Raw genomic sequence first — 15509 nt, forward strand, 5'->3', positions numbered from 1 at the left:
TGTTGTTGAGGTGGGCAATTAGTTGTTCTGCTACACACTTTTCACCAACCTTCGACACCACAGGTAGTATACTAATGGGCCTGTAGTTACTCACCTCAGCAGGGTCACCCGATTTAAAGATGGCCGTTATTATGGCTGACTTCCATACCCTTGGAAACAGCCCCAGACCAATAGATGTGTTGGTGACCTTATTAATGGGGCCAATGAGTGACTCTTTGTAGTTTTTAAGAAAGGTAGAGCCCAGCCCAAACACATCTTTGGCTTTAGAGTTCGTTAGTGAGCTAATCACCTTGTTCACCTTTGACTCAGAAACCTCTCTTATGATGAAGACAGGTTGAGTGTCATTTACTAGCACTGAGCCCAAGAAACCAGTGGAGGGGTTCTTCTGTGTCAGTACCCTGACAGATTCAATAAAGTAGGAATTGGAGGCTATTGCTATTTCGACTGCATCCTGTGTTAGATTGTTATTCACCATAATTTCACTTTTTGCAGTGTTACTATGTCTTTCCCTGTTAACTTTTTTAGATTCTCCCAGATCAATTTATAATTTCCCTTTGCTTCACCAATTACGTTAATAAAACAGTTTGCCTTGGCATGTCTGATTTCTTTCATCACCTTATTTCTCAACATGATAAACCTACGTCTGTCATGCTCTAATTTGGATTTTAGGGCTGACTCTCAGCTTTCACATCTGTATAGGACAAGAGATCATTCCAGTTAATTCCCTTAATTGCATTTTCAAGATAATTTAATTCACTCTTAGGTATTCTTAGTTGATCCGGCTTTTTAACAGTAGAGAGGTTAAACCTGCTCTTAGAAAGCTTTCTGGCTATAAGTGTCAGATTATGATCAGATAGCCCAGTAACCATACTGAATGATTTAGACACTCTCTCTGGTTTATTACTGAACACCAAATCAATCTGTGTTTTAGAGCAACAAGTCACCCTGGTTGGCCCTTTAACTAGCTGTGTAAGGTCAAAGGTGTTAGTGATCCGTTTGAGGGTTTTCCTACCAGACTTGTCTTCATAATTAATATTAAAATCTCCCATTAAGATGACCTCTTTCCCAAAATCACATTCCCTAAGCATGTTATTAAACTGATCAAAAAACACACTTTTGGTGGAAGGTGGTCTATACATTCCAATAAGGGTAAAATACATTTGGGGAGACAGTGTAACGTTCAGGCCAATACATTCTACTTCATTATCACATGACCACTCAATTTGTTTACATCGAATATGTTCTTTAATGTAAATCATCAGATCCCCTCCTTCCTTCAATCCTGTCTCTCCTGAAAACATTGTAGCCAGGCACAATCAAAGCAACATATGCAGAGTTTTTATGGAGCCATGTCTCTGAAAGGCAAAGGAAGTCAAGGTTGGAGTCTGTGAGAAGATGTTGAATTTGATCACTTTTTGGAAAAAGTAACATTTTCTGTGTTTTCTGACGGCCATTTTGTTTCGTTTTGATTATGGGCAGTTTGGTAGTGCAATTAACTATCCCTCCCGCTTGCACTGAATGCAGGTAACTAATTAAAACAGCTTGCATACCAGAAGCAGAGTCAGGGATCGCATATAGCGGCTTGGCTATGTTTGAAGAGTCAAATTCCATCTTGGGGCCGGGTGACTCGAGAAAAACCATGGGACCATAGCACTCACCCACTTCCGCAGCGGCGACGATCAGTGGACGAGGCCATCCACTGCTTTCCACTTCAGTGAGTATCGCTGGCTCGGTGATGTTAAGCCCAGGATTGAGTTGCACATCCCCGGAGAGCAGGAGGGTAGTGAACAGGTAGTTTAACAGTTTCCGATAAATGTAGGACTTGTGTTTGTTACGCCTAAGCGGGTCAGTGGAATAAGGGAGCGAGGTAGACTTGGCCATTATTCAGAACATTATGGTATGCTGTGTACTGTCCGCTCCCGTGGAACGGTGAACCAATGTGTTTGGTGTTAATATTCTCCGGCAGTAGATTGATTGTGTCATCCCAGCAAGGACGCACTGAGATTATCAGTAGAGCAGCTACATAACTGCCAATCATGGCAATGTACTGGAGATAAAACACATCATTGTGCTTTAAGGACAGACGTTCCGCTAGCGGAACCCCTAGCCAACAGCCAATGGCATCGCACGGCGCGAAATACAAAACCAACTAAAATACCACAATTCAGTTTTCTCAAACAATCAACTATTTTACACGATTTTAAAGACAAGACTCTCGTTAATCTAACCACATTGTCCGATTTCAAAAAGGCTTTACAGCGAAAGCAAAACATTAGATTATGTCAGGAGAATACCCTGTCAAAAATAATCACACAGCCATTTTCAAAGCAAGCATATATGTCACAAAAACCAAAACCACAGCTAAATGCAGCACTAACCTTTGATGATCTTCATCAGATGACACTCCTAGGACATTATGTTATACAATACATGCATGTTTTGTTCAATCAAGTTCATATTTATATCAAAAAACAGCTTTTTACATTAGCATGTGATGTTCAGAACTAGCATACCCACCGCAAACTTCCGGTGAATTTACTAAATTACTCACGATAAATGTTCACAAAAAACATAAAAATTATTTAAAGAATTATAGATACAGAACTCCTTTATGCAATTGCGGTGTCAGATTTTAAAATAGCTTTTCGGCGAAAGCACATTTTGCAATATTCTGAGTAGATAGCTCGGCCATCACAGGCTAGCTAATTTGACACCCACCAAGTTTGGTGCTCACTAAACTCAGAATTACTATAAGAAAAATTGGATTACCTTTGCTGTTCTTCGTCAGAATGCACTCCCAGGACTTCTACTTCAACAACAAATGTTGTTTTGGTTCAAAATAATCCATAGTTATGTTCAAATAGCTCAGTTTTGTTCGTGCGTTGAGGTCACTATCCGAAGGGTGACGCGCGAGCGCATTTCGTGACAAAAAATGTCTAAATATTCCATTACCGTACTTCGAAGCATGTCAAACGCTGTTTAAAATCAATTTTTATGCTATTTTTCTCGTAAAATAGCTATAATATTCCAACCTGGTGACGTTGTATTCATTCAAAGACTGAAAGAACAAAATGGAGTAGTCTCGTGGATGCGCATCTCCAGTGTCACTGTCCCCAGGCAGGCCAGTAACAAACAGAGCTGCTGTACTTAGCCCAGAGACTGCAGACCTCTCATTACACGTTCTGGCACCTTCTGAGAGCCAATGGAAGCCTTAGAAAATGTCACGTTACAGCACAGATGCTGTATTTTCGATAGAGAGGCTACAGAAGGACAATAAATTGTCAGACAGGGCACTTCCTGTATGGAATCTTCTCAGGTTTTGGCCTGCCATATGAGTTCTGTTATACTCACAGACACCATTCAAACAGTTTTAGAAACTGTAGAGTGTTGTCTATCCAAATCTACTTATTATATGCATATTCTAGTTTCTGGGCAGGAGTAGTAACCAGATTAAATTGGGTATGTTTTTTATCCGGCCGTGAAAATACTGCCCCCTATCCCAAACAGGTTAAATCTTTGCATGAGTTACTTAGCTGGGGTCAGCTTACACCTGATGTTTTAGATAAAATAACAGCATCTGTAGGAGAAGCGGCAACTGCCGCACCACCCTCCCTTCCATCTGCCATTGTCCAAACAAAGCTTGTGGATAGAAGCTGCAACCTCATGCTAATCACATTAGCCTACGTTAGCTGAATCATCCCGCCCGGGGACCCACCGATCCTGTAGAGGTTTTTAACACACTTAAATGTCTTACTCACATCGGCCCCGAAGAAGGAGAGCCCACAGTCCTTGGTAGCAGGCTGCGTCAGTGACACTGTGTTATCCTCAAAGCGGGTGAAGAAGGTGTTTAGCTTGTCCGGAAGCAAATGTCTTTCAACTGTTTGTGTATATGTGTGTGTGTGTGTGTGTGTGTGTGTGTGTGTGTGTGTGTGTGTGTGTGTGTGTGTGTGTGTGTGTGTGTGTGTGTGTGTGTGTGTGTGTGTGTGTGTGTGTGTGTGTGTATTGCAGGCACTCAAGGTATCGTCTGGCCAGAAAGCCAGCAGCAGTAGCAGTGGCAGCAGCTTTAGAGAAAGAGACAGTAGTTTTGGAGACAGCTGGTACAGTGAGAAAGACGATCTATTCCCTATACTGAGAGGAGGAGAAGGAGGAGGACACAGAAGGGGACTCTTTGGATAGCTTGGACTCCCTGGGTTCTAGACCACACAGCAAATCCTCTAAAACTCTCAAAGGCAGCAGTGAGGGTATGGACATGCACACACCTGAGTGTGTACTTGAGTGTGTTTTGGTTGTACTTTGTTATGCTTTTTTTTGGCTCTTAGTAGTATATCTCTATATCTTAGTCTGAGATCTTGAGGAGTAGTGATTGTGTTAGCGTGATGGTATTTGAAGAGCAGATGGTATTGTTTCCTGAGGACTATCTGAGATTATCTGTGAAATTCACACTGAGCATGTTAATTTTACCGATACCAGATCTTTGTTGACATATTTTACAGTGTGTGGACTATTTTATCGGTTAAATGTCTCGCACCCGACAATAAAATTGGTCTCACTGTAAAACAAATAATGTTTTGGGATACAAAAACATGTAGCATCAGTTGAAGAGAGCAAACTACTAACCCTCTAGTGGTTGATAAATATAACTATATTTTCTCCTCGAAACTTATCAAACTCACTGTAAGGAGAAAAATATATTACACAAAGAGCTTTTTTTCTACTTCTATTTAATAATAGTTATTTCAATTAAGTCGAATAGGTTTTGTTTTGGTTGGTGGTGTTTAAGGCCCAGGAGAGCAGGTCAGTAATTACAGAGAGAGACTTTCCAGCGGTTTGCAGAAGAGGATGTCTTCCTTAATTGCCCCCCCATAAATGTAACGAATATAAACCAGGAGCTGTGCCAGGCCTGCCATGTCTGTTGACTCATCCAGCTGTAATGCATAGAATTCACTGGCTTGAATGCGAAGCAGTAATTGTTTCAAAACATCTCCTGCCATGTCACTGATGTGTCGTAAAACAGTGTTGTTTGATGAAGGCATTGTCTGAATAGTTTTTTTGGCCTTTTCCCCCAGCATTGTCCCAGCCATATCCGCGGAAGCAGGAATAATTAAGTCCTCCACAATAGTATGGGGCTTACTTGTCCTAGCCACTCGGTTGCTCACCATATAAGATGATTCTAGCCCCTTCTTATTAATGGTATCTGTTGCTTTTAAACATGTCTTACTACTCGAAAGTCATTTTTGAGCGAGTAATTCTCGCTTCAAAAACTCCTGTGGCTCATTTTTCAAATTGGCTGTGGATGAGGAAAGGCACTAGTTCCAATATAAGTGAACCCCAAATCAATGTAATTCTCATCATTTTTTAGCCTCTTCGATGGTCCAACGACGCTGTCTGTTGTTCGGTGCTTTCCCGGGTAAGGGGGCAGTAGCTCTTCGGCTCTATCAGAATTACAACTGTCAGTGCCCATGCTAGCTTGGCTAACAACAAATGTAGAATTACTGATGCTAGCATTGGGTGTGGTCGTGGAAGCAGAACAACTTGTGTCGTCGACAGGTGCAGGTGTAGCAGAACTACCAGTAGAGCTGGTTTGTGTCTCTATGGACGCGGGCCTTCCCTCCCCTTTCAATTTCCCCTGTCCTTCCCTTCCCCTTCCTCTTCAATTTCTCACCTCTTCCTTCTCTATATCTCCTCACCAAATTAGGTTGTGGGAGTGACACGGAGGTGGACTCAGTCTTCAGGATGGCGGCGGACAGTAACAAGGATTCGCTGCACTACCGCCGCTCGTTGGTCATCGCACCCAAAACGACCACACAGTTCAACCAGTTCCTGCCCACCAAGGACAAGCCGGCGGCATACGTGCCAGCACCACTCCGCAAGAAGCGGGCCGAGCGCCACGAGGATAGCCGCCAAAGCTGGGCCAGCCCCATGTACACTGAGGAGGATGGCACCTTCACCAGGTAGCAGAGTCATACACACACCTGTAGCTAATACACCAGAAATCAGCTGCCTCGAGTCTTTATCCACAGGTGCTGCTCTAGCAAATCCTTTTGGATATACGAAGGACCAATAGAAGTAAAAAATGTTCATTCCGGCCTGTTCACTGGTCTGTCAATGGTTAAATCATCCAGAAGGGTGGGGCTCAATTCCATTTTAATTCAGTATAATTCAGGTGAATTGGTATCCTTCTGTTAAATGGTAATGGTATCGAGCCAAGCCTTGCCACCCAGTTTCTTTGATCGTTATGAAACTCCATTGCAACACAAGCTACAGTAAGCTAGCTCTATAAGCCAGCTTGTTTTCTTTCACACCAAATAAAACTATTGCTTTGCACTGGTGAATACGGTATAAGACATGGATCTGACTTTATGTGGTTTAAATCTACTGTATGCCATACCCTGATCCTTGCCCTGTCTTTACACACTTCTCTCCTATCATCTCCACTGTCTTTCTGTCTGTCTTCTGGTTGGTTCTCCCATGGTTGTGTATGATTGTCCCATGGATATGGTTGTGTGTGTGCACTGTACCATCATATGTTGCGACTAACCTCGGAACACTGACCTCTGTGAGACCAGGTCCGAATCCTCCAACAACAGATGCATATCCCAGAATTCCCTGGACGCCGCCCAACTGCAGTGGGCGTACGAGTACGAGAGTGGCAGTGACGATGATTCTGACAGCGAGCGGCCGGACCCCGACCTCATTCTGGACGACCTGGCCAGCCGGCGCTTCCACAGTCCCTCCCATGCCCTGCCTACCAACTTCGCACTACCAATCAGCCCTGTGGAGGCCGGGAATGCCGTGGGATTAGGAGGAGGGGGAGGAGTGGTTTCAGTGGCGAAAGGAGGGACCTGGCCAACGGTCACAATGACCACAAACACGAACGCCCCACCGCGGCAGACGGTGACCTGCCTCAGGTCAGAAAGCCTGATGCCGTGGGATCTGACCAGAGCGAGAGAGAAAGAGAGAGAGCTTCTTCTGTTATGCCTGCAGAATGAACGAGTGTGGGAGAAAGAAAGAATGAGAGAACGAGAGAGCGCTTCAGTTTGCATGGTTTTCTAGAACCATGAGTGTAGCAGGCTACCTTGGTCTTAACTTGGCGGCTCTTCTAACTGATTGATTGAATACATTTTTTTTGTTTGTGTGTTTGATTGTTTTGTTTGATTGTTTACTTTAGTTGTATTTGCTCGTTCCTCTTGCAGTTGGATTTGCAGTGACTGAGTGAGTGACTTGCCACCCAAAATATCCAATTTCACATTGACTTTATTTAATTTACTTGATTTAATTTAATTTACTTGATTTCATTGATTTGAAACAAAAAAACAAAAAGTTTTTTGTTCCTCATGTGTTTTTCGTTTTGGTTCTGCCTTGTCCTCTAATTCTATCCTTGTGTGCTCTCATTGGAGATTGTGTGCCATTTACCCAAGGATGTTCCAACACCATACACTCCTTGCTCTGCCTTTTGATTGCTAGTGTGCACTTCCTGATAAACCCTTTCCATTCATACGATTGGCTGGTCTCCCTTTCTCTCTCTCGAGTAGCAGCAGTGGGCCAATGACGCCGATGTGCTCCCCCCAGCCTCAGATGGGCTCAGTGAGGGTGGACCACCACCATCCTCTCCCCACTGACAGCCTCCTCCGACAGATGTACGATGATTCTGAAGACGAGGAAGATGATGTTGGGTATGCTGACCCCGTTCAGGATGACCTGTACGCTCGCAAAGTGGGTGTGTCGCCCAAGTCAACTGTCGACGTGTCATATGACAGGTTTCTGCCCAAGTTCTGGACGCCTGAGGAGGACACCCACGTGCAGAAGATCAAACTGGGGTCCCAGAGGAGACCCTGGTACAAGAAGATCCAGGGCTTCAGGTCTGTGGACATACTGACAGGGGGAGGGGGGACGATGCAAAGAGGGTCAATGTTAAAGACCGCACACGCACAAACACTTACAGCATCATACCCCATAACACAGATTTAACGTCATCATTTAAAGCACTTGCGTTCCATTCACATGTTCATACTGTACATTTCAAATACTATATAAAACATTAGTACATACAATGCCAACATTTACAAACAACACACATAATTTCTTTACTCTTTCTTACATTCACTATTTCTAATGGCACATCACATTCTTATTGCTAACAGTACTTTATCACTCTATCACCAACTATTTTCATTATCTTTCTATCACAGTTTCCTGTTTCTATCTCTTTCTATCGCAACATTTTCCAGTGATTCCCTATACTCTGTTTAACCTCTATGGGCTAGGTGGGACGCTTGCGTCCCACCTACTCAACAGCCATTGTAATCCCGTGGCGCGTTATTCAAATACCTCAAAAATGCAAAAACTTCAATTTTTCAAACATATGACTATTTTACACCATTTTAACCAGTTAGGGCTAGGGGGCAGTATAGACACGTCCGGATAAAAAACGTACCCGATTTAATCTGGTTACTACTCCTGCCCAGTAACTAGAATATGCATATAATTATTGGCTTTGGATAGAAAACACCCTAAAGTTTCTAAAACTGTTTGAATGGTGTCTGTGAGTATAACAGAACTCAAATGGAAGGCCAAAACCTGAGAAGATTCCATGCAGGAAGTGGCCTGTCTGACAAGTTGTGTTTCATCTTGGGTCTTTTTATTGAAGACTGAGGATCTTTGCTCTAACGTGACACTTCCTACGGCTCCCATAGGCTCTCAGAGCCCGGGAAAAAGCTGAACGATATCGAGGCAGCCTCTGGCTGAAACACATTATCGCTTTTGGCAAGTGGCCGATCAGAGTACTATGGGCTTAGGCGCGTGCCCGAGTCGACCGAATGCTTTATTTTCTTTCATCTGTTTACCTAAACGCAGATTCCCGGTCGGAATATTATCGCTTTTTTATGAGAAAAATGGCATAAAAATTGATTTTAAACAGCGGTTGACATGCTTCGAAGTACGGTAATGGAATATTTAGAATTTTTTGTCATGAATTGCGCCATGCTCGTCACCCTTATTTACCCTTTCGGATAGTGTCTTGAACGCATGAACAAAACGCCGCTGTTTGGATATAACTATGGATTATTTTGAACCAAACCAACATTTGTTATTGAAGTAGAAGCCCTGGGAGTGCATTCTGACGAAGACAGCAAAGGTAATAACATTTTTCTTATAGTAAATCTGACTTTGGTGAGTGCTAAACTAAGTCTTGCCTTTAAAATGGTGTAAAATAGTCATATGTTTGAAAAATTGAAGTTTTTGCATTTTTGAGGTTTTTGAATAACGCGCCACGGGATTACACTGGCTGTTACGTAGGTGGGACGATTTGGTGCCACCTACCCTAGAGAGGTTAAAGACAAGACTCTCGTTAATCTAACCACACTGTCCGATTTCAAAAAGGCTTTACAACGAAAGCAAAACATTAGATTATGTCAGGAGAGTACCCAGCCAGAAATAATCAGACACCCATTTTTCAAGCTAGCATATAATGTCACATAAACCCAAACCACAGCTAAATGTAGCACTAACCTTTGATGATCTTCATCAGATGACAACCCTAGGACATTATGTTATACAATACATGCATGTTTTGTTCAATCAAGTTCATATTTATATCAAAAACCAGCTTTTTACATTAGCATGTGACTAGCATGTGACTAGCATTCCCACCGAACACTGCCGGTGAATTTACTAAATTACTCACGATAAACGTTCACAAAAACCATAACAATTATTTTAAGAATTATAGATACAGAACTCCTCTATCCACTCGATATGTCCGATTTTAAAATAGCTTTTCGGTGAAAGCACATTTTGCAATATTCTCAGTAGATAGCCCGGCATCACAGGGCTAGCTATTTAGACACCCAGCAAGTTTAGCACTCACCAAAGTCAGATTTACTATAAGAAAAATGTTATTACCTTTGCTGTCTTCGTCAGAATGCACTCCCAGGACTTCTACTTCAATAACAAATGTTGGTTTGGTCCCAAATAATCCATTGTTATATCCAAATAGCGGCGTTTTGTTTGTGCGTTCAAGACACTATCCGAAAGGGTAAATAAGGGTGACGAGCATGGCGCAATTCGTGACAAAAAAATTCTAAATATTCCATTACCGTACTTCGAAGCATGTTTAAAATACATTTTTATGCCATTTTTCTCATAAAAAAGCGATAATATTCCGACCGGGAATCTGCGTTTAGGTAAACAGACGAAAGAAAATAAAGCATGGGGTCGACTCGGGCACGCGCCTAAGCCCATAGTACTCTGATCGGCCACTTGCCAAACGCGATAATGTGTTTTAGCCAGAGGCTGCCTCGATATCGTTCAGCTTTTTCCCGGGCTCTGAGAGCCTATGGGAGCCGTAGGAAGTGTCACGTTATAGCAAAGATCTTCAGTCTTCAATAAAAAGAGCCAAGATGAAACCCAACTTGTCAGACAGGCCACTTCCTGCATGGAATCTTCTCAGGTTTTGGCCTGCCATATGAGTTCTGTTATACTCACAGACACCATTCAAACAGTTTTAGAAACTTTAGGGTGTTTTCTATCCAAAGCCAATAATTATATGCATATTCTAGTTACTGGGCAGGAGTAGTAACCAGATTAAATCGGGTATGTTTTTTATCCAGCCGTGTCAATACTGCCCCCTATCCCAAACAGGTTAATGCATGTGATTCTAACATCATTCATAAAGCTTTCATTTGATTGATAAGTTGTGTCCACACTGCTGTAGGGAACTATTTTACTCTACTTTTACACTACTTTTTTTTATTTAACTAGGCTAGTCAGTTAATTAAGAACAAATTCTTATTTTCAAAGACGGCCTAGGAACAGTGGGTTAACTGCCTTGTTCAGGGGCAGAACGACAGATTTGTACCTTGTCAGCTCAGGGATTTAATCTTGCAACCTTTCGGTTACTTGTCCAACGCTCTAACCACTAGGCTACGCTGTCACCCCTTCACTGTATTGATTCCACCTGTCTGACTTCTGCTTCTCCGTTTCTCTCTTTTCTTCTCACTTTGCCTTACACTCCCTTTCCCCACTCTATTTTCCCTCACTTTCCCTCATCGATCCTTCTCACTCTCCCTCTCCCCGCTCTCTCTCGTTCTGTCTCTCTCTCTTTGCTGCACCCACTCCTCTCTCTGGGGCCATAGCCGAAAGAAGTCTGGCGGCTCATCCTCTGACGACTCTGACTGCGATGTCAGTCACCGGTTCTCCTCAGCCCCTTCCGGCCCCTCCCCCTCCTCTCACCCCCATGCACCTGAAGGCTCCACCCACACCAGCCACCCGGCTGCAGATCAAAGGTCGATACAGCTGCTCGATTGACTGTGAAATCACAGGAGCACTGGTCTAGCGCATTGCCTTACAAGGGCAGGAGTTCTGATTGGCTGCCCTCCCTCATGTACTAACAGCGATACTGTGCTAAAAAGCTAAGCTAATAACTGTGCCCTAACATGCCTTGAAGAGCAGTTTTGAGAGTTATACCAGTTATACTGAGGTATAATCGCTTTGCTGTCTTGCTGTTTAGTCTAATTTGCATCAGTACATATGTTAAGATACTGTACTGTGTTTGCCAAGCACTTATGATTTGAATAAGCTGCTTCAGAATACAAGGTCCTCAGTTTGATGCAGCCCTGTTTTGAATCAAACAGCCTTCCATTTTTTAAACCTCCTTTTCCTAGCTCTTTCTGCTTTCCTCCTATTATACTTGCATGCAACTCATCAACCCTCTGTCCTCTCTCTCCTTCTCCTCTCTCTTCCACCCCCCCCCTCCAGTCCTCACAACACTCAGCCACAACACACTGCCCTCTACCAGCCCCCCAAAAAGCAAGCCACCAACATCCCATACTTTGAGCGCTACCCAGTGGTATTCCCTATGATCGACCCTACCTCAGGCCCCCGGCTGGTCAAATGCGAGAAGCATCCCCTTCTGGGGCGTGACAACCCCCTGGATCCTCCAGAACCATTGGATGAGTCCCTGGCGAGCATCTTCCCTGACCTGGAGAATGACGACATGTTCGCCCGACGCACCCAGGCCTTCCACTCCAACTCGGAGCTGGCTGTGCTGAAAACCCGGGTGTGCGTAAACCACTTGTCCGGCCACCTCTACGCCTCGAACCCCCAGCTCAACATCGTCACCCAGCCGCAGACGCCGGGCAAGGATGACAAGACCGTCATCCCCGACATGGAGCGGGACGACTTCATTTTTCGGAAGGTCAACCAGCCCCAAGATGGTCGGCGGCAGAGACCACTGTTGGGTGCGGCCGACAGCTACAACCCAATGATCATCCCTGAGCCCTGGGCGCTGCCTGCCAAGCTCCAGGCGCGGCTGCTCTGCGCCCCCTCACCTTTGACCCAGGAGGTTGAAGCTGAGGGCGGGGCGAATCATGAGGAAAGAGGAGATCTTGATGGGCACCCTAAAATGGACGACATGTTGCTGAGGAAGTTTGGGGTGGTGCTCGGGGTGGGGGTGGGGGCAGTGCGTGTCCAAGGTCAGCGGTCATATCTAGGTATGTCGGCCAATCAGATGGGTCCGTCATTGCCCACTTCCTGTAGCGAGGGTGACCTGCAGAAGATGGTGGCGATTAGGGAGGCGAGTCGGCTGAGGTACAAGAAGAGGATGATGATCGAGAGGTTAGCCTTTCTGAACAGTTAGGAATTAAAATGGCTGCCGAAAACAACAATCCCGCTACAGTGCCTGTTGCTCTCAGGGCAAATATCATTTGGCACCCCAAACCCTATATAGTGCACTGCTATAGGCCGCAGGTAGCTTAGCAGTTAGAGCGGTGGGCCAGTAACCGTTGCTGGTTCAAATACAAGGTGAATAATCGGTCGATGTGCCCCTGAGCAAAGTACTTAACTCTAATTTGCTCCAGGGGCGCTGTACTACTTTGACTGACCTGGAGCCACATAGGTCTACCGTATAAGGCTCTAGTCAAAAGTAGTGCACTATATAGGGAATAGGGTGCCATTTGAGACAGAGACCCAAATCTCCGGGTTGTGTGCTGTTGTTTTCTTCTTTAACCTCTATGGGCTAGGTGGGACGCTAGCGTCCCCCCCCCGTGGTGCACTCCATCAACAGCAGGTGCATTTCAAGAGCGGCAAATTTGAATCCAAATAAATGTCAAAATTCACATTTTTCAAACATACAACTATTTTACACCCTTTGAAAGATAAACATCTCCTTAACGCCCACACCCCCCCGCCCCCACACACACACCGGTGCTGTTTACTTCTAAGAACCCTTTTCTGTCTGTTATTGAAGTGCCCTAAATCGCATGTGGATATGCATTGATACGGAGTGGTGCTTATAGAAGGACCTCATAGAAGGAAATTTCAATTAACTATATTAAGCACGTCTCTACCAAAAACAAACATGTGCCTTTCACACTAACTGCAACAAATTGATAAAAGACAACTTTACCGTAAATGTATTTTTAGCAAATAAACCAAGTGGTGGAAATGTAGAAAAATAACCCACAGTTAAGTTACCTCAGCTTTTGAGAAAGTGGTTTGATTGATTAGGTCAAACAAATGACCTTTTTTTTACGCAGGTTGTGGTATTTTCTGAAACCATACAAGCTATACAATTCTGAAGATCTAAAACGCAACACCCTAAGTAAATGACCTTTCTGTAAAACTTGTATAACTGCTGCTAACCTTTTTTATGTGCTAATTCTAGACACCACCACATGAGCACTGTTGTCAATGCATTGACCAAAAATGTATACGTCCATCAGAATTAACACAACAAGACCCTATTCTGTTTTACATTCGTTTTTTTGTTTTTTGTTTTTCTGCTCATGGATTGCCTTTGCCTGTGAATTTAAAAATACTTTGTCCCATGCTTAATAAAAATAGACAAAAACAGACTGAAAACTGTTGTCATGGAATCAATCGGAGGTGGTTCATGAACGGCGAAGTATGACGTCACCCTAGCACCTCTATTTGCCTTGGAATAACACAGTGTCTCAACATCAGGGAACTTCACACTGACTTGGGGGAGCAGTATGAGCACAGTGGTATGAAAAGGAATTTGAACATGAGTAAGATCTATATATAACTCAAGCTATTGACCCCACACTCACTCTCATGGACAGACGCACGTAACATAAGATGGTATCGTAACATCTGTCGAACAGACGGGGATGAGACGACTAACAAGGAACATTTGGCCAATGGTTTGGCTGAGAGTTTCCGTTTAGGTGGGTGGAGACTTCCCTAGTCTTGTTAGTATCTTTTCTCATAAAATACAGTATATTATCTCCCTCCTGAACCTAATCAAGAATCTTATGCAATTATGCAAGATTTTAGTTCTGGGTTTTCGAGATGAACCCCCTACTTAAATAAATAATTATCCACACTGTCACACTACAGAATGCTGTGTCTTTGTTAGATCTAGTTAGATGTATTTCACCATTCCCATCTCACGACGGTCTAAACCCAGCTCACGTTCCCTATTAGTGGGTGAACAATCCAACGCTTGGTGAATTCTGCTTCACAATGATAGGAAGAGCCAACATCCAAGGATCAAAGGATACACTGCACCAAACCAGACCTGGGTTCTCAATACTATTTGAAATAATTTATAATACTTTAGCTGTGGTCAATTGAGCTTGCCTGGCACAATGGATTCAATAGAGAATTCTCAAAAGTTCAAACCCCACCCACATGGCACTCCAGACACTGGCAGTCAGGCTGAAGTAAACTCTCAAAGTATTTGAGACATTTCTAATAGTATTTCAACCCAGGTCTGCACAGCAGAGGTAGATGATGATCATAGATTGTAAGTTTTTTAATAAGGAAGACAGACATGAAAACCTAGACTGAAATTCCCCATCGTCGTGTGAGGGGATGAAAGCTGTTACCTGCCACTCTTGGCAACGTGAAAACACATACGCAGTTTACACACACACGCTCTGATATACACTCCCCTCCATATGTATTTGGACAGTGTAGATAAACATTTTTACTTGGCGCTATACACCAGCATTTTGAATTTGAGATCAAGTCTTTCATATCAGGCGACAGTACAGAATGTCAGAATGTCACCTTTTACCAATTACAAATGAAAGCACTTTATGTAGCTAGTCCCCCCCCCCCCCCCCACCCCCCATGTGAAGAAGTCCTAAGCATTTGGACTAAGTACACTTAGTGTATTAATTTAAATTATTTAAAGTATTCCTTGCACGCAATTCCTATTAGGCATTACTTAATCCAAAACACAACCAAAACAAGAGTCACAAGCTTGATGTAGTCATTGCGTGCAAGGAATATGGGACTAAACACTACACTTTTGACTGCTTTAATACACTATAAGTGCAAATACTTGTGATTTCTTCAAATGAGGGACTAAATAAAAAAATGTAGCTTCGCTGTCTAAATACATATGGCCGTGTGTGTACATATGAAGCACACACACTTTCCCTCTCACAAACGCACAATCACACTCTTTCTATTTCTCTGTGTGACACACTCACAAAACAGGCCATTCAAACATGGGTCTGAGGCATCTGGATGTATTTCTCTCA

General features: G+C 43.5%; 2 protein-coding genes across 14 annotated transcripts in view; both read left to right on the forward strand.

The window, feature by feature from the left end:
* LOC106586043 (LIM domain only protein 7) overlaps nt 1-15509 on the forward strand; it is a 126379-nt gene that overhangs the window by 56762 nt on the left and 54108 nt on the right. For 10 of the 13 annotated variants that reach the window (XM_045707639.1, XM_045707647.1, XM_045707640.1 and 7 more), the window contains one exon: nt 5696-5951. In XM_045707639.1, coding sequence (XP_045563595.1) covers nt 5734-5951 — 218 coding nt within the window. In that variant the 5' untranslated portion in view covers nt 5696-5733. Of the gene's footprint in view, nt 1-4008; nt 4242-5695; nt 5952-15509 lie in introns of all 13 variants that reach the window. The other 3 variants (XM_045707638.1, XM_045707641.1, XM_045707643.1) reach the window with 1 other exon arrangement.
* LOC123730524 (LIM domain only protein 7-like) lies at nt 11306-14508 on the forward strand. The gene has a single exon (XM_045707652.1). The coding sequence runs from the start codon at nt 11855-11857 to the stop codon at nt 12632-12634; it is 780 nt and encodes a 259-aa protein (XP_045563608.1). The 5' UTR covers nt 11306-11854; the 3' UTR covers nt 12635-14508.

The sequence above is a fragment of the Salmo salar genome, chromosome ssa25, assembly GCF_905237065.1.
Source record: "Salmo salar chromosome ssa25, Ssal_v3.1, whole genome shotgun sequence".
Taxonomy (NCBI): Eukaryota; Metazoa; Chordata; class Actinopteri; order Salmoniformes; family Salmonidae; genus Salmo; species Salmo salar.

Coding starts and splice junctions, on each gene's coding strand:
- LOC123730524 (XM_045707652.1), top strand. CDS start 11,855: ATGATCGACCCTACCTCAGGCCCCCGGCTGGTCAAATGCGAGAAGCAT.